The sequence below is a fragment of the Ptiloglossa arizonensis genome, chromosome 11, assembly GCF_051014685.1.
Source record: "Ptiloglossa arizonensis isolate GNS036 chromosome 11, iyPtiAriz1_principal, whole genome shotgun sequence".
Lineage (NCBI taxonomy): Eukaryota > Metazoa > Arthropoda > Insecta > Hymenoptera > Colletidae > Ptiloglossa > Ptiloglossa arizonensis.
The window spans coordinates 15,459,190-15,478,757 of NC_135058.1; the positions used below are offsets into that span (position 1 = coordinate 15,459,190).

The 19,568-nt window shown below is 33.0% G+C and overlaps 3 protein-coding genes across 4 annotated transcripts in view; all 3 read left to right on the plus strand.

Moving 5' to 3' along the window:
- Positions 1–629: 629 nt before the first annotated feature.
- Positions 630–6,402, plus strand: Smg5 (Smg5 nonsense mediated mRNA decay factor). Its single transcript, XM_076323362.1, has 8 exons — positions 630–983; positions 2,290–2,512; positions 2,598–2,762; positions 2,890–3,158; positions 3,404–3,584; positions 3,689–5,414; positions 5,507–5,842; positions 6,030–6,402. The coding sequence occupies exons 1-8, from the start codon at positions 910–912 to the stop codon at positions 6,095–6,097; spliced, it is 3,042 nt and encodes a 1,013-aa protein (XP_076179477.1). The 5' UTR covers positions 630–909; the 3' UTR covers positions 6,098–6,402.
- Positions 6,403–7,947: 1,545 nt separating this feature from the next.
- On the plus strand, positions 7,948–12,256 carry Ubqn (ubiquilin). The gene is made up of 7 exons (XM_076323370.1): positions 7,948–8,510; positions 8,628–8,826; positions 8,958–9,246; positions 9,418–10,065; positions 10,171–10,300; positions 10,372–10,504; positions 10,758–12,256. The coding sequence occupies exons 1-7, from the start codon at positions 8,409–8,411 to the stop codon at positions 10,832–10,834; spliced, it is 1,578 nt and encodes a 525-aa protein (XP_076179485.1). The 5' UTR covers positions 7,948–8,408; the 3' UTR covers positions 10,835–12,256.
- A 1,996-nt stretch (positions 12,257–14,252) lies between these two features.
- The window catches only part of LOC143152827 (uncharacterized), a 60,318-nt gene continuing 55,002 nt past the window's right edge, over positions 14,253–19,568 (plus strand). For both annotated transcript variants that reach the window (XR_012993643.1, XM_076323369.1), the window contains exon 1: positions 14,253–14,597. The gene's annotated coding sequence lies outside the window, so the exon portion shown is untranslated. The remainder of the gene's footprint in view (positions 14,598–19,568) is intronic.

A 19,568-nucleotide genomic window follows, 5' to 3' on the forward strand; every position in this document is an offset into this window, starting at 1 on the left:
TTCTGCAATGAAAAAGTCAACAAGAAATAATGTATAAATTTGTAAGGAAGATTTAAAGAACGAAAGGTGTTTATTTTATTCTCCAAAAATTACATTTGTTATTTTAATACAATGTTTAACACAAATTAATTATTCAAGAATGTGAAAAATATTGTTCCTTTTGATGGTTAACATTTGCAACAATTTTATAATGGAAGCGTCATCATCAGTTTTTCAATCGTTTGTCAAATCTTTTAATGTTTCGTTCCAGTATCCGTTGGACCTATTATACACTTCTGAATAGAGATACAACTGAATTATACAGAATTATGAGATTCTGTCGCAGTCACGTGCTTGTTTAATCGAATCTTCGTTTTACTGACAAGGTATAGATTGTAAATTCTATATTATAAAGTTCCTCAAGTTGTGAGATTGAAAGTTGATCAAATATCCAGACCATTCTAAACATCGTTTATGGTAACCTTTAACATAATATATTATACGATACAATTACAAATTTTAAAATCAGATTTCCAGCGTTTAATATTCTTAGAATTAATCTTAAAATTCATAAAACGGAATAATATGTGTATTCAGGTTTTTAATTTACTAAACATGTCTAGTTTTTTAATTTACTAGATCATATTTTTCTAATATAGTGTATTTTATAGTTCGAAAACGTTTTATTTGGTAACACTGTTGCAACGATTTCCAGATTATTTTTCTTGTGGCACCGTTGAGCAAACTGTATGTATGTATACGTATACATATTTGTAATTGTGTGAGCTTTGCAGTCGTGGGCGGTTTTTGGAGTTAGGCAAGGGCGAATGTCGAATTTTCTTACCGTGGGACGGAGATGCGCGTGTCAGGAGACCGCGGGAAAATGAATAATGACGAAGCGGCCAGGAAGTGAAAAATGATCGAAGCAAAATGAGGAGGACCTATAATACTGCAGCAGATGCCCGAATGTCTGATTGCCTCGAACAAACGAGACGTTTGCACAAGTAACATTAAAACTTCCATGAGATCGCAATTCATTTTATTTAATTATACGTCGCGCATTATACTTGAAAATACATTTTTTAATACCATTGGAGTACTGCGAGTTTCACCTTGCATTAACATAACCTATATTCGTGTACGATCTTCCATTGGCGCGCTTTTATGCGCAGCTCTTTTCTTCTGTCTCGTAGAAAATCTTCACAATGAACAATTTTGTTATCAATTTATAATTTGTAAATAATTTATACTATTTCGTTTAAATTTCGAAGTAAACTAACTATGAGTTTAACTAACTATGCATAAAAATTAAGTTCCTGTACTACGAAAAGAATGTGATAATTTTATTAATACATATTCAATCATCTTTTTCCACCTTAATTATTGTTTGATAAACATTAATAAATATTTTATTAATTTCATCAATAGATAAGGGTGAATGTATGTGTGAAATTTAAATTATTTCTTCTATTAATATTCTTTCTATATTTTTTATTGACTTATAAAATACAATTTGATAATATAAAGTTTGAGGAAAATAATGATATACATGATGGAGCATTAATTATGTCCACCTGAAGTATCTCTGATATTTTATCTTTTATTAAAAAATGTTGTATATTAATGTTGAATGATATAAAAAAATGCATATTATAATAAGATTAGTTTTTTTTATACATGGAAATATGATATAAATTTTAAAATTACTATAACTTTTTTAAACGGTGTGCTAACGTTTTTTAATCTTAGTACAACATCTGGTATTGAGATGATTTCAAGGAAGCATAATAATAGGTCATTCAAGGTCATAGAAAACAGAACATTAATAATTCTTAGGTTATATTCCCACATGTTGTCCAATGCTCTTCACGAGTAACGTGTATTAAAGAGAAATCTTGATTGTGTTGTATGGTATGTACTGCACATGTTAAAATGCAATCTAAGAATTATTATTTCATTACCTCTTATGACCTTGACTCATTTATTATTTAAATAAATTATTAATTTAAATTTTATTGAATTTATATTATAATACATTTAGTAAAAAATTAAAATAACTTTAAATTCTCTGTTTTTACTTATACCCATTTATACAACTTGTGTAAATCGTATACAACTTTTGTATGTAACAGTTTTAAGTATATAAAAAAATTAATGGATATATTTCAGATGGATAAAGTTAGTGCTCCACTGTATATATTTTATTGCATGCATTATGCATTATGGAAGGTGAAAAAATGTAAAACTTTCTAATAAATATGAACCTTTAAGAAAATGCAATTAATAATCAAGAATATATTTGATTAATAGGGGTATAACAGATATTGCCAAAAGATTAGATGAACAAAAGAGTCGTGCATTAACAATAACAGATTTATTTACCCCTTCAGGGGAGACACTGCGGGTGAAGCTTAAAGATTATTGCGTAAGGTTAATAACTAAAGATTCTGTTGGATATGCACGTAAAACTGAGGAGCTGTTATGGAGAAAAGCATTTTATGATATTGTTTATGCTGCTAAAAAATTGCGAAAAGTATTAATTTTATTCAAATGTCTATTCTAGTACTTACTTTACTAATCTTTGCATAAAAATTTTGTAATTGTAAATTTTATGGTAGGGTAATTCATGGACTGAAACAGAAAAGGCAGTGTTATCTGTCCATTTGGCAGTAGGGGTTGGATTTTACCATCATCTGATATTGAAACTGCAATCAGAATATGGTCTAGATCTGGTTGGTGCTATTGATTTTGCACTTACACAAAATGAAACTGGATTGTCGAGTGTAAGTATTTTTAAATATTCTTATTATTATACAAATTAAAACGTAATCGTGTAAAAAATCAATTATTACAAATACTGTATTTAAAGAAGCTAATCTAATTATTCATTTTATTTTAATATTTTCAAAGGCAAAGAATAAAACAAGTCAATATAAAGTTCATACCGAAGAAACAAAACAGTGTGTTATGCGTTTGATACATAGAAGTTTGGTATGCCTTGGGGATTTAGCTAGATACAAATTAGAATTAGATCCATATTGGGATCCAATGATAGCAAAGAGGTATTACAAAATGGCCATAGCGATTGATCCAAACATTGGATTACCACACAATCAATTGGGCACTGTAGCAGGGAATAAAAATCATGGGCTTGATGCAGTATACCACTACATGCGATGGTTAGAATAACTTTATATTTTGCAGTTGTAGAATTTGTAAAATTGCAAAAGCATTTATTCTTTCATTTTATGGTCTTTTTCCTTTTATAAATATTCTGTATTGTATCATTATATTTTTTAAAGCTTTACTATATTTTTGTAATTTATATAAATTGTTTTAACGAATGTTTTTTAAATATTATTGTAAATAACTTTAGCCTGACTAAAACATGGAACTAAATAGAGTAATATTAATTACCTTGTAGTGTTTTATGTACTGAACCATTTGAAGGAGCAGAAGGAAATTTAAAGAGGGCCATTGTTACTCACTCTATTTGTACAGATGAAAAGTGTTCTACACACATGTGTGTATCAAGATTGTTTTCTTTATTACAATTATGGGATTACGATATACCAAATTCTGACAGAATAAATCAGGAATGTCAGGTAGGCAAGTTAATATGTGTCAATAAGTAAATTCTTGATAAATTGTATACTTTTATGTATTATTGTATAATTTACAATGTATATTATTTTTACTTTGTTTACAGGATCTATTAACTAGTATTGAAACTTGTCTGAGTATGGAGCAACCCGAGTCAAGTGATACAAATTACAATGAAAAAGAAAGCAGTATTGAAATGTACCTTCAAAACTGCAAAAATGGACAAATAAATTATTTAACAGATGATATGATATTTAAGATTGTGGCTATTTGTCTGATGTCCATTTCACAATTAAAAAGTAAAGAATCTAGTGAAGTTCAAGGTGTCGTTGCTATAACTTTGGCAATATTATCTCAATTAGTACAATTTACAATAACAAGATTGCAAGAGTCTTTTATAGATGTACCATTACCAAACATAGAAGAAGTTTTACAATCAAACGAACTAATACAAAAAGATAATGAATGTAATAATAAACCTATGGATGCAGAAAACAAGAATGATGTAATAAAACAACTAGAGTCAGATTCAAATGAAATTGATAAATCTACAAATAAAAGTGATGACACAACATCCTCTGAAAAAGGAAATACGGAAAATAATGGGGATGTTCATAACGGTACGCGGAAAACTCGGGAGAAAACTAAAAGTTTGCTTACGAAACTTCGACGACGAAAACGAAGAAATAGTAGTGATTCGGATGCAAGTGATGTCGAATCTTCTAGCGACGAGATAAATTCAGACATTTCAGAGACAGAGGATGATGTATTAAGTGAAGGAAATGTTTTATCAGAAGATGCATTGTCGGAAGATGTTACAGACGATGAAGCTACGAGTGTGAGATTAAAAAAAGAAATTACAGTTGATTCTGAAACTAAGAAAATTAATGGGCATGTGGAAACAAAAACAAAAGTTGAAGTAATTGATGAAATTAATAATCATGTACAAAATGGTGAACAAGTATCTGATGATCAAATAGATAAAAAACTCGACGATAAAGATTCTGTAACTAATTCTGGAAGTGCGGTAACAACTAATTCCAATAGTACATTCGATGAAAGTAATGGATCATTGGATAGAGTAACGTATATTGCTCAATTAAAAAAACAAGATTTAAAACCAGACGAGGTATTGAACATCTTAGTTGGAAAAGAAATACTCGCATCTATTAAAATATGTTGCGATTGGTTAAGAAGTAATCCGGATATTATAAGGATATGTGGAAAAAGTTCACGGATTTTATTGAAACGCGTTACAATTTTATTGAATTTAATTAACATAGATACGGAGACATTGTTGAAAAATTGTAAGAATGACAGCATGATTTTATCAAGTGTGGATAAATTAAAAGAGTGTGTTAAAATGGTTCCATTGCCAGAAGATATTGATTTAAGAGGGCTAAATTTGTTGGATGATGCCCAAAATTCACTTAATTGGAAAATACTGTATAAACATAAAATGAATAAACGAGAGGAAACTTTGTTGAGAGCATTAAAATTAATTGAATTTGGGCACTTTCTTAATTCTGTTGAAGATGCTGGAGTGAAATATGACCAAACGAAACAAATATTTATAACAATTGACGCAAATACTACTAATGCAACAAAGGGTAATGGTAAAGATTTGGAAATGGATCATTCGCGGGGAAAGTTGATGAGACACATGGGAAAGTTATGGTTAAAGGCAGAGGTTTGTGCTCTAGAGACACGTTTGAGATCTAGGCTTATGTCCCCCTATTTGGTACCAGATCACGAAGCTTTAGCAAAGCATACTCCAGCTCTTAAACGTTTAGTCTATGCTAAGAAATTCATTATTGTAATTCCTAGTGTTGGTGAGTAAAATAAAAATATAAAAATTTATGAAATTAGAATTACTTCTTAATTTTTTTGTTAGAAATAAAAATAATGTGTGTATAATTTTTAGTCGTTTCTGCTTTGGATGAAGTAAAACGCGTTAGTGGTCGAGCAAGAGAAGCTACACGCTGGTTGGAAGGTCAATTAAAACGAGGTTCAAGATTCTTACGAGCTCAAAGACCTCACGAGCGGTTAGCGTTACCTTATATAAAAGGACCAAGACCAAAAGATAAAGAAGCATGGCTATTTTTCCAAATTATAGAATGTTGCCATTATCTTACTCAACAGACGAAAGTTGGTATGACAAATGATGCAGAAACGCCAGTTGTGACATTACTAACTGGTTGCAATCCAGATGATAAAAGAGTCCTTACTTTTAGTCCTGACGGATTGGCAAAAAGTGCAGGTAAATTTTTACAATATTAAAATTTTTTATTTGTTTTACTGGTATAATTTATTTATGTAAACATAATTTATTTGTTTATATTTGCCTATTAGTTTATATTGCCTATAATTTGTTTGTACTGCAAATTATTTCCTTATTAATAGTGAGCAATTCAAGTTTTATTATACAATATGGTATTCAATTACAGGCGTCAATATTGAATACATAGAGTCATTTCATACAAAATGGAAGGCGTCGAGTAAAAGTCATGGTTGAGCACATTGGACTAATGGAGATGATCATCCGCTGCTTCCTCATACTGAAGTCAAAGTAAGAGACTTGACCCTTCTTGAGAGCTGCAAGTACGGTCAGCTGAGCGGGCGAGTCTGAGAGGGCTGGAAACCCAGAAAGGAAAATCGATGGTTCTCCTGCAACAAAACCAAAATGGAACTTAATATCTTTTTCCATGGAAGAATTCTAAATAATAAAATGGTTTCCTTTTAATCACTTGTATTGCCTTTTATGTTTAAAAAAAAATTGTATTTTTCAGTAAATATTTTTGAATAAAAATAAATACACTATCGCGATGTTTTCAATTTGAAGAGTTCCATTTGACAAGAAAAATAAAGATAAAATAATTAAACGAATTTATATTGCATTGAACAAATATTTAATTACAATTTATTTTATTGGTATTAAAATAAATCATATTGCGATGATATAATTTTAATGGCACTTACATTTGTAACCGACAGTAAAACACGACTTAACTAAGAAATATTTTTGCAATGAATCATGTGATGATTATCATTATCAGAATATATGTATACGCATACAGCGCTATTTAGGAACTAGTATTTTGGGAGGGTTGACAAAAAATGCGTTTTGAAATTGGAAATTTTAATAATAAAATGAAGTTAAAATACTTTTTATAACGTAGATTTATTGTTTATCACGCTTGTGTTTAGATAATTTCTATTCTTCGATTTTACAATTCTAGAAAGTGTATCATTTCTTTATGATTTGATATATATATATATATATATATATATATATATATATATATATATATATATATATATATATATTTGGGTATATTAACGTACACCAGTTTCAACGGATTCTGGTTAATTCAGGGGAAAGTTACCAGCACCACACTTCGAGTTGCCCTTCCTTCTTCATATTTCTTATGCACGCTGCGCAAAATACATGCGCAATATTTTATCACTGATCACATCACGAAATGATATTAACCTTACGAAATATTTAACCAATAAGCGATACTTTGAATTGCTATGAAATAAATGCTATGACAATAGGTCATGATATATAAATTATAAAATAAGTTATGTTAAGGAATAAACTACCATTTATTAAATACATTTCCGTTACATTTTCAAAATTAATTTTTATTAGTGTAATTAATATTTCGATTTTAATTAAATAACATAATGTACTTTTAATATTTTATGAAGTTGATCAATTGTGTTGGTTTTATGGCATTTATGGATTCCCAGAAGCGTAGACAAGACGAAATGATGATAGTAGATTACCTGTACAAAATTACCAGTTACTATTTATATACAATTATTTATATACATATTTCATAATACAATTATTTTTACCTCAATATAATCCAGTAATAAAGAAAAGATTTTTAATGATATGTATTAAAATTAATTCTGAATAAATAATTAAATAAATAATAATTCAATACTTATCACAAAATTATTGACGTTATATCATAGCAACTCATGCAACTTGTTGCGCATAGATTACATGTATCAAAATTAATTCTGAAAATGTTATGTAGATGTATTTAATAAATAATAGTTTAATTCTTGAAATAATCTATTTCATATTTTATATATCATGACCTATCGCTAGAGCATTGTTATTTCATAACGGTTCAAGTAACATATTAGTTATAGGTTAGATATTTCGCAAGTTAGTGTAATGTTATTAGCAGTAACATACTACGCATCTACCTCGCGCAGCGCGCGTGAGAGTTACGTGTGAAGAAGAAAGGGTAACTTGGAGCGTGGTAACTTTCCCCTGAATTGGCCAAAATCCATTTGAACCGGTACATGCCGTTACATGATACATTTAGTTAGTGTCTTTATGTTACGGTAGTGGCAGTACGACATAACCTATTAACCTAAAACGATTTGTGCTTTTTCGTAAATAATATCAAGCATTTTTCACACGAAATCGTTGTTTGTGATTCATTCAATTGGTCCAATATCTTCCAGTGACAGGAAGGAATCGTTTCTTCGAAGGAACGTGGTACACACAGGTCATCAAAGAAACTATACACGAGCGCATTGACATATCGTGTGCTTTCATCCTATCGTGCATTATGGCTTACATAGAATAGCCATTCAAGTTGACCCCTCTATGTGATCTTTATGATTCTTTGGAATAACTTGTTAACAAAATTCAGCGTAGTTTCTTTAAGAACGGGTTCGCGAACGAAATTCCCGTGGTGCGAAAAGAATCGTAGCATTTGTGGAAAGTGGTGCGCAATTGGCCCTCGACGAGGGAGAATCGAAAGCGTCGAAAGTAACGAGTCATCTACCGATTCAAGATGGCAGAAGGCCAGGATACTCGGAAGAAAATTACAGTTAACGTCAAAACGCCAAAAGAAAAACAGACCGTTGAGATTGAAGAGAATGCGAGTATTAAGGATGTAAGTTTTCTGATCATATATTTGTAAATTTCTCCAATGACGAGATTTATCATGAACCACCATCACTCTTGTCATTGGTGGGTTAACTTTAATAAAGGTTTCTCTTGAAATTTGTAGTTTAAAGAGGCAGTTGCGAAGAAATTTAATGCCCAAACGGAACAATTATGTCTCATCTTTGCGGGAAAAATTATGAAAGATCATGAAACATTGGGTACACATAACGTCAAGGATGGCTTAACGGTTCATCTGGTTATCAAGGCACCGCGTACTCCTTCTAATCAAACTCAAGAGTCTACTCCATCTCAGAGACCGCAAGGTATAAAAATGTTATAACATTAGGAATTGAATTCCAATTTTATTTATCATAAATACAATGTTATTATTGTAAAAATATATGTATATATATATATATATATATATTTGTTCTTTTTTTTTTGTTATATTCAGCTGATGTAAACACCAGTCCCTTTGGACTGGGCAGTTTAGGTGGACTTGTCGGACTGGAATCTCTTGGTTTGGGATCTGCTAATTTTATTGATTTGCAACAACGTATGCAACGTGAACTACTGTCAAATCCAGAAACAATGCGTCAAGTACTCGATAATCCGTTGGTGCAAAGTCTGATGAACGATCCAGAAAATATGCGTAACTTGGTTACTGCTAATCCTCAAATGCAAGAGCTAATGCAACGCAATCCAGAAATCAATCATATGCTGAATAATCCAGAACTATTGAGGTGAGGAGAGATTTATTTAAAGTGTACTATAATTTTTTATGAAAATTTAGTTTTAATGCAGCAAAATGTAATATATATATATATATATATATATATATATATATATATATATATTTTATTTACTTTTATTACCTAGCATTGCAAATTTAAATAAATGTAAATTTTTCGTAGACAAACGATGGAATTGGCCCGCAATCCGTCGATGCTTCAAGAATTAATGCGTTCCCATGATAGAGCTCTGTCTAATCTAGAAAGCATTCCTGGTGGCTACAGTGCACTTCGTCGCATGTATCGTGACATTCAGGAACCTATGCTTGCAGCTGCAGCTAGCGAGCGCAATCCCTTTGCAGCATTAGTGGAAAATAATGGTGCTCAAGATAACCAGACTAATCCGCAGCAAGGTCAAGAAAATAGGGATCCATTGCCAAATCCTTGGAATCAAAGTCAGAGCGATTCTCCTAACCAACAGCAAGGAAGAGGTCTATTGGATTCACCAGGAATGCAAAGTCTTGCAGCTCAAATGATGGAAAATTCACAACTGGTACGAAACATGTTGAACGCTCCATATACAAGGTCTATGTTGGAAGCCATGGCTGCTGATCCAGCTATAGCTAGTAGGATAGTTGCTGCCAATCCAATGCTTCGAGGAAATCCACAAATGCAAGAACAGGTGCGGGCCATGATGCCTGCATTTATTCGACAAATGCAGAATCCTCAAATTCAAAATGTTGTTACAAACCCTGATGCTTTGGCTGCTATTATGCAAATTCAACAGGGTATGGAACAATTACGTACTGTTGCTCCAGAACTTGTTGAAAAGTAAGTTGTTACGAGCATACTCACTTTCTATAGTTCGTCTTTTATGTCATAGTTTTACAGTAGAAGAAGTTGATTATATTTAAAAGTTAATGTAAAATTTTGTAGTATGGGTATGACTGTACCACCTGCAGCAACAGCACCAACTGCTGGTGCAACAAATCCAAATGCACCAACTCCACAACCAACAACGGATACAAATCTGCAAAATACATTCTCTCAATTTATGGCACGCATGGTAAAAATTTTACTTACTGTAGTTTGTAAATAATGCACAAATGAGTTGATTAGTAATTTTACTTTCGTCAGGTATCGGCAATGGCATTAAATCAAGGTGTAGAAGTGGATGGCCAACCTGTACCTCCACCAGAAGAGCGTTACAGAGCACAGTTAGAACAGCTTACAGCTATGGGTTTTGTTAATAGAGACGCTAATTTACAAGGTAACGAATATATGCATATATACATAATCTTGAAACCTGTTTTCCTTATCTTTATCTTTAAACATTTAATACCGGTATGCCTTTCTAATAATTTTGGTGCTTTTTTAACAAGTAATTATAACAAAATTTATTTTGAAATTGAAAAATACGCTTTTAATTATTAATTAGTTTGTGTTAATGGAGGTAGAACATTCGTATTGATGACGTTATATTAATATATAATATTCATACAACATTTTTGTGTCGTTTTCAGCATTAATTGCCACATTCGGAGATATAAATGCTGCTGTTGAGCGGCTACTGTCTAATGGACAAGTGTCCATGAGCTAACCACCAATATGCAATACTGTTATTCCATTACTATTTTTAATTTTTTCCTTATTTACCTCTTACAACAGGCGTGGTGAGAGATATTTGAGGTAACTGGCTGTCAGAAAATTATAAACTTCTACTCCAACTCTTGACAGAATACACGCTACTGACTCGTTCAACATGCATTTTTATTTTGAGTTGGTACTTCGTCGTACTCGATAAAACAAGTACTGATATCTAAATGTTTAACTTGTTCACATGTTTCACTCTCGAAATTTCTAGTTTAATTCTTTGTTCTGTACGTTTTCTCGATGTGCTGAAAGTACTAAGTAGCTCTGTTAATGTATTTCGTCGGTGTAAATTTGTTCATCACACATTCAAGAAGATTACATTGTTAGATCATAATACGAGAGATATGCCTTTCTTCTTTGTTATTATACTTTTATGATGTTTCTTAGAAACATTGGAACCTGCATGGAAAATAGATTGCTGTTAAATAAATATGATGCTTCTCGCTTGATCGATCGATTACAAATTTTCATGAAGGATAATTTGTTTTGCTTAAATGTAATATAATCACACTAGTAAATGTATTGCATGAAACGTTGATATGTTTGCAACAGAAATGGGGGTATGGGTAATTATCAATTAATTAAATAACATTTGATGTATAGGAATAAATGACTCGTCGAGACTACGAACTAAAGATTTCGAACTAAGATAAATCATAGTTCAATTATTCGTTCTACTTTTAAAGAAGAACGTATTTGGCGATTCGTTAATGTATTCCATGTAAGTTTTGTACGTGTGGTGGGTGAGAAGCGAAATTCTTCTTGTTTCATATTTATGCCGACGTACATTGTTTTACTTTTTTGTTTCCTTAATTTGTATTGTATGCGTAAAAAACTAACTATGCACTACATGTCTTAAGATACAAATTTAGAGATTTGTAGCGTGATGATCGAGAATTCTATGGTGTAGGTTGTTTATATAGAGAAACGCGCGGAAAGATCGATTTAACGAGATGTCACATGTAAATGTGTTTAAATTGGAAAATGTAATCGTCGGTTAGCTTTTAAGATGTATTGAAAGAAAAAATGGTAAATGTTGTAAATTATCTTTATTGAAGAAGAAAGAAAAAACAGTTATAATTTTACTATTTTTGATTGATGTACGGTTACAGAAATATCCTTGCGCATTATAATAAACTTTTATGTGTATCCAGTATACTTCACTAAAAGGTATTCTGTACAAGCGATTATATGACAAAATAAAATCATGGTTGATTCATATTAACGAATTTTAACTATCAAGTACGTCTAAGGTACTATTCAGTTACCTTAGTGATAAACGTTGTGAGTGGATGATATGCGAATATACAACATATGTTTAGAAATAACATAGATTGGAACGTATGTAAAATATACATTTCGGATTGAATCAATATGTCTTTAGTAACCCGTTCTTTATACAATTGTGACATATTATCTGTTGAAGATTCATTACTAGTTTGACATAAAAACAAAATTGTTATAAGAATATAGATCGATATACAAGGTGATTATTATAAATTATTAGAAGTTGGTTCTTTTTACAGTACAATGTGAGACCATTGCAGTATCAGTAAAATATATTATGCTAAAACAAGGGATTCTACACTCAAATCACACTCAGATTCTTATTTATTTCCACTAGAAATTTTATTTCTTACATACAACATTAAAAGCAATGTAACAAAGAAATCGTTGATTACATTTGAACGAGTCAATCTTATCGACATTTCACGTTTTATTAAATTAACACGTTCACTGTTTGCTAATTCACGTGTGAGTTAGGACGTGACGAAGAGAATTTTCTAATACTAAAAAACACAACTATATTGCAAGGATAATAATACGTAGTATTTATAAAGAAAGGTAGAATATTTATTGCTTTAAAAATCTTATTTTGTCTCTGAACGGTTTCACGAAAATTTTATATACTAAAGATATTGCAGTTGTAGTTTATTTTAATATTTTCCACAGTTTGGTGATATAGAAACGATTAAGTTTAGTTAACCATACGCTGTTGCGTACACTATACACATATTTTCAATAGAGTAGAAAATATTAGCTACTTAAGATCTATTTTTCATCTTTTCGCCCCGTCTTACGTTATGTTGTATTTGTAAGCTGAGAGAGCAAACCTACGGTTACGCACTTCGTCTCAACAGAAGCAACCTAGTATTGCACACGATGAGAATCGTGTCTTATCTATTGCGATACAAAGTTGAAGAAATTATATATAAATATTTTGCACTTTAAAAATTTAGTAAACAAAATGGTATGGTTTAGTAAAAGTTGGTCAAATGCTTTATATAGAAGATTCCCATGATGAAGTATGTGGATTTAAATCTCTTAATCGTTACTTTATTTATTAATCGAAACAACTTATTTTATTGCAACGTTTTTTGTTTCAAATATTGTTTCTTTAATAGTTACTGCTACTTGTTATTACTGCGAAAAAATGAAATTTTATTGATTTTAGATTTATGACCAGAACAAAGAGGTACAGTATATAGTAACTATAGAAATTAATGCGTCTTATTTCTAGTTATAAATTTGATTAAAGTATTATAAAGTATTAGAATTCTTGAGACTCGAAGTGAAAACTCGTCGATGCAATATAATCGACTTTACTAACTTCGAATGTATCATATTAATATTCATTTAAAGTAATCGAAATGTGCTGTCAGTTCACTAAAATTTTAATATTAATGTATGACGACATTGATAATGTTAATAGTAAGTATTGTATACTTCGTGCAACACTTACTGTATTTAATGTATAGTAAATATTGCATACTTCAACAAGTGCTCGGACTCGTGTTCTTTTATTTATGTTTAAGATTCACAAAACAAAATCTGTAATTCGGATTGTCGCGTTGTCCCCTCGTATGCAAAATAACGTCGAGAGCTGTCTGAGTGTTTGTAAAAAATGTTTCAACTCAAGTATTCGAATATTTCAAGTACCTCGAGTAATCGATAGTTATTTGAGTAGTTATTCAAATTCTTCCAAGTTAGTCGAATTTTTATGAACTACCCTACTATTGGTTGTATGGTCAACTACTCGTCTATCCGACGGATTTAACTCGGTTCGAATTCTGAGCTATTTGAATGTCGAGTATTTCAACAATCTACATACGATGTATCGTGGCGCAATATATTCCATCTGACAACCGACACACGTAGATAAGCTTGAACGTGCCGTATCAAGTAAGTAAATTAGTCAAATATTTACCAGGTATTATGTGGTAATCCTCGATAACATTGAAATTCGAATTTTCACGGAGAGGCAAACTGAAAGGACGATCTGCGCATCCCCTCCACGCATCATCAACGAACTGCACTGTGCTACGATCAGTCGGTTGGCGCGGCGTTCAGTCTGTGTTGATCGCTCGCACGGTTCGCTGTTGGTGTGCGTCTGACTGTGGATCGTAACGCCGGCTTCGTAACATAATATTGCTTATTGTGGAAGCACGACTATCGGTCGATTGACGTTTCTTGTGCAAGTTACGAGAAAACCCATTGGAGTCTGCGCGAAAAGAGCGCGGACGAATCGCGTCGCGAGCATGCAAGCCCGCTGAGCTCTCACGTGCGCGTTTGAATTTTCGAAAAGAGTAAGTGTCGCGCTGGGGTGGTGCAGGTGTGTTGTTCGGTGCAAAAGGTGGTGCTCCCGAGCCTGCACGCGGTGCATTCTCGTCGTCGAAAACGTTGGCAGAGCCAGCGGAATGTGGCACGAGGTGAGTTAGCAGCCCGCCCGGTTTCGCTTACCGAGGCCAGGGACGGATCTCGACGGGCCCTTTTCCTTTCCCTTATGTTTTACGGCTTCTTTCTAACCCTTTCCTGCCTGAATGTTTCTCATCGTTAAAAAAATTGGCACAATTTTTGGTCTATCGGTTCCCTAGTTGTACGATTAAAATGTGTATGGTATCGTTTAAGCATAAATTCTTCAGCGATCGTTGTACACAATCTCCTGCAGTTGATTTCAGCTAATACGCTGGTTTTAAAATCGTTGATGCGACATTACTAATTGTGCGTGTGACGTGACGACGAATTGAAATCAACTAAATGCGCACTAAGAATTGTTTAAGCACCGCATTGAAGTTAACACTTGGTTGATCCAATAAAATTCTAGTACTGACTTTTCAAAACATGATCGTTAGAGGAATCACGTGACCAAACTGTCGATACGTTTAACCGTTTTTAGTCTTTTTAACGATCTTTCGCATCTGTACGATTTTTGTCTTTTATTCGGGTTTCGGTCTGGAGATGTTTAATAGGTCGTGAGTGCTAAACGAATATTGCTGGAAGCGTGTCACGTTTGTAACGGAAAGAAAGGTAACGTTTTTATTCACGGAGATACGATCGATAAATACGTTAGGCGCCAACCGTTTCCTCGAAGGAAACTCTTAGAAGTCAGCATGTTTTAGAAATACCTCGTTGTTGTTGGAGAACAGTAATATAATTAATAACTTTCCTATAATTGAAGTGTTAATTTGTAATTGAAAAAGGTACTGTTGGAATTAATGCAATTTCTTAATATTTTACAAGAGTTTTTTTTACTATTATTTTGATCGAAATATATATGGAGTAAAATATATTTACTCTTATTGTAAAAACTTAAGTGAGAAGGCGATGATAAATATTTACTTGTAAAAATAGTAATTAGTTATAACATTAAAAAGTTAATAAAATTGTATTGCATACATGATAGTTTGAAATTCTATAATTATTCCGTTATTTCGATCAAATTTGGAGATGACAATCGACTTCGATGCTGGAAAACAGAAGAATTTATTCGAATAATCAATATAACGACTGATTATTCAATCAATTCTTTATTTAATTAAATTTCATTATTTAAGAAAAGTGTAAACATCATTCAGCATGTATTAAAAATAATAATTCTATTTCGCATTGAAACAGGTCCTTGCGAAACGCTTAATTTAAGAAAATACTTCAAATTTCTCTTTTAAATATTCGTATGACATTTATTTTTAATATTTTTACGTTATCCCTTCACCTGTTTGCGTAAAATCTAGAAAATAGTTGTGTTTATGAGTAGACAGTATGGTTTCATTTGGTGAGACCTATTTAGGCAAACTATTAACGGATAAATCACTTTTATGGTGAATAATAAAAATACTGTCATCTGTCTAGATTGGATTTAAACAGTGATCCAATTTGTTAGAACGAAAGGGTACGTCAGCTGAATGTTGGTATTATGTACGTTATTGGTACTTTCTAGTACACATTTTTAACACCGTAAACGGTTATAGTTCTTTCGTATATATATTCTGCAATCGTTCGTTCATCGCAAGAAAATTATAGTCTTAGTTTTTCTCCGTCATTATGAGAAAGTTTTGATGAATCTATTTTCAGATCTATCGATTAATTTTATTTAGTGGGAAGTAAAACATTTTACGTAAAGAATATAATTTTTGACGTTATTTAAAAAATAACGCTATTTTCGAAATTCATTCGTATTGCACGATTTCATTGTGGTTAATATTGGAATAAGAATTATGTAAGCGTAATGTATTGAATGTCTGGCATAAATTATCGACACGTGTGAACATAGTCGATTAATCGAGTAGAAGAATTCGAGTGCTGAAAAGGGATAAAAAATTCCAGCAATCTTAAGCAGCGCTGTTCCAGGCAAATGGTTCACAGTTGGCATAAATAATGGGGTCATGTACGAGATTAGCCTGTTTCTTACGTCATTGCCATAAGTTCACTCTCTTTGTCGCGTATTCGTATCTATGTCGAACTCTGCTCGAACGGCCTGTTTCTTCCTGCTTATGACGCGAAGACGCGCGGACATTGAATTTATAAGGGATTATGCGTACTTTATACTAGTTATGGAAATTGTATCGTGTTACGTGTACAATTTGTCTACAATAATTATTAATAATCGATGTATAAGTACTGACCGTATCACGCATTTGTTTTTGTTCTTATTTTGCTACGAACGTGATGTTTTTAACGTAGGGGTTCTCAATCTCATTTTGCTTTCCAAAATTAAATTTAATAGAATTAGTGAACAGGTCGGATATATGTAATTAATAGTAATAATTAAATAATTTATTAAATCTCCTATTAAATCGATCGATCTCTCGGAGATGGTTAACTACTAAATTAAGAACTGCGGCTTTAGAACAGTATACTATTATTCTCAATACTATGAACTAAATACACCTAGAATTGGAAAGGCAGTGATTTTTGTTATAAAGAAAAGTAAGTCTGAGCAGAGAACGAAACTTTTTCGAGGTCTTGTTTTAGAATACAAACAATTTGGGGAATTTGTCGAGTGCACTTGACACGGTTTAACGCTTCTCAAATTTTATTTATCGAGTCTTGTTAAATGAATCGCGCCTTCCGAAGATGTTACGAGTATTGCACGGTCGAACGATAAATCAGACGTTAGTAGAGTTCGTGGCATTCAGTACGGAGAGGGCACACCTTTGCGTGCTGTAGATATTAGCTAATTTCTAACCTCGTCAAATAAACTCCCGAGAAGGTTAATGTTTTATCCTTTTGTACGCCTTCTATTACTAAGACCACTAACATCGCGAAATAAAATCCCCAGAAGGCTAATATTTTATCCGATTGTATACCTTCTATTAGTATGTTCGCTAATTTCTAACCCCATGAAATGAAATCCCCCAGAAAGCTAACATTTCGTCTCGTCGTGTGCTCTCTATGACTGTACGATTTCATGAGGACGAACCAGGAGACGTAAACAAACCTTGAGACATTGAAACTTTGAAAAGAACATTTCTCACTTGTAGATTAGTTTTAGAATCTTCCGGTAAAGTGTACATACTTCTACCTGTGTCGACACTGCACGTGACGATCTGTTAAACATTTTTCCCTCGCAATACGGTGCTGCCGCCTTCGTCTGTATATTTCGATGCATTCGAACGACCACTTAACCAAGAGTTTCATGGAATAATGGCAAATTCTGCCCATGGTTTTCGACGGCTTACGTCGTCCCTGGAACGGCGAGGAGAGGTGGCCTCGCGATTCGTGTACGCAGGATATTTTGTACCCGTTACTCCCTCGAACGCATTCCATCTCGCGCTGCTGAATCGCAGAGCGAAGATTAATTTGTCTTCGGACAAGTTCGAGCGTTAGAGCGTACACGGCTTTTCTTCCGTTTCCGTTCGATGCTCGTGTTTGTCGTCGCTCGTCTCTCGATTCGTGGCGTTTTATTGGTTAGGAATCTTTATCGCGATCTGATTTATATTATCGTTCGGATACAGCGCAACGATTCGACGAGTATTACCTAGTCGTCGATTCTGACAATTACGTTAGTCACAATTATATCATCGCCCTATGAGAGTATCAACCGTGTAATCTGTAAAATTGCCGAGAACCAAACGATTAATGGTACTATTCACGCATTACCTTTTCTCTTGTCGTTTGAGCCTTATATTTTAGGTATTGAATTCGCAGTATAAAATTTCTTTTAATTCTATTATACGATATTGTGACGTTCGTCGTATACTAGGCGAGAGATTTCAACGCGTATACATTTTTCGTGCGCGACGTTCTTGAATTTTCTTGGAAAAATGTTATCACGTGCAGCATCTTTGAAATGTGAAACTTGGAGAATTATCAATCCGTACACTAACCTCGTATCGATACGTGCACATCGTTCGTGAAGAAAGACGGGACGAGGAGAATTTTTCAATTTAATTAGCGTGGTGCGGTGGAAACAAAAATACGCTGTCAGTCGTAGGTTGAGCCCTGTTGATGAAGGTATACGAAGGTTATGCTGTAGCAAAGGCACTCCTTAGTTCTGGCTCAAGGTCGGACTATTAAGAGGCTAAAGCACACCGACGGGTTTACGTCGTCGTTTACGAGGAACGGCTTGTCGCGACTTCTCGAGTTAGGAAATAGTGAAAACGGCGAAAAGCGAAGAGGAGACGAATAACGCTCGCCGCGACTATAGCTAACTCTTTCGCACGTTGGTTTCGACTGAACAGCAGAGATGGGAAAAATACAGAGTCAATGGTATCGCTATCCGAGACTAAAGTACAACAATATACAATCGTGTTATACCGCTGTCCGTGAGTCAATGAATACTTGCTCGTCCAGCTTGGAAAATGCAAATTACAGTTAAAATAGTAGATGCAATTTTCCAAGGCTAACTTCTTACCTTATTTTGCTGTACATTATTATTTTCCGTTTACAAAGAAGAAAAGTATCGTAATGGAAAAAAATGTTGACAAATTCTTATTACATAAGCACACGTTTTAAGACCCCTGGCCATGTGTAGATTATTAAAATATATAATCTACATAATTGTGTAACCGTGCAATTGCATTCGTTACTTGCAGCACACAATCGTGATTAATTTAAAGTTCGATCGGCAATAAGAAATATTCTTACGACATTGGTTCCTTAGAATAATATATGAAAATAATATGATACACGAAACGTTGAACGCTCCACGAGTGGTTCCCTGTAATGCGATTATGCTACTCGCGTTGCATTATGCAATTGTTTCCCAAAAAGTAAAATAGAATTTGGTCGGATCATGAATGAATGACCATCGAGAGGTTCCTTGACATCACGGTTGCCGCTGAACAGCGATCGTTGGCATTCGATACTTCCTGTATGAATACTTAAGGATAAGTGTTGCAAATAATAGTCTCAGAGTGGGGAAAGGATATCGGCTCATCCAGCGTAATGGTTTCGAATTT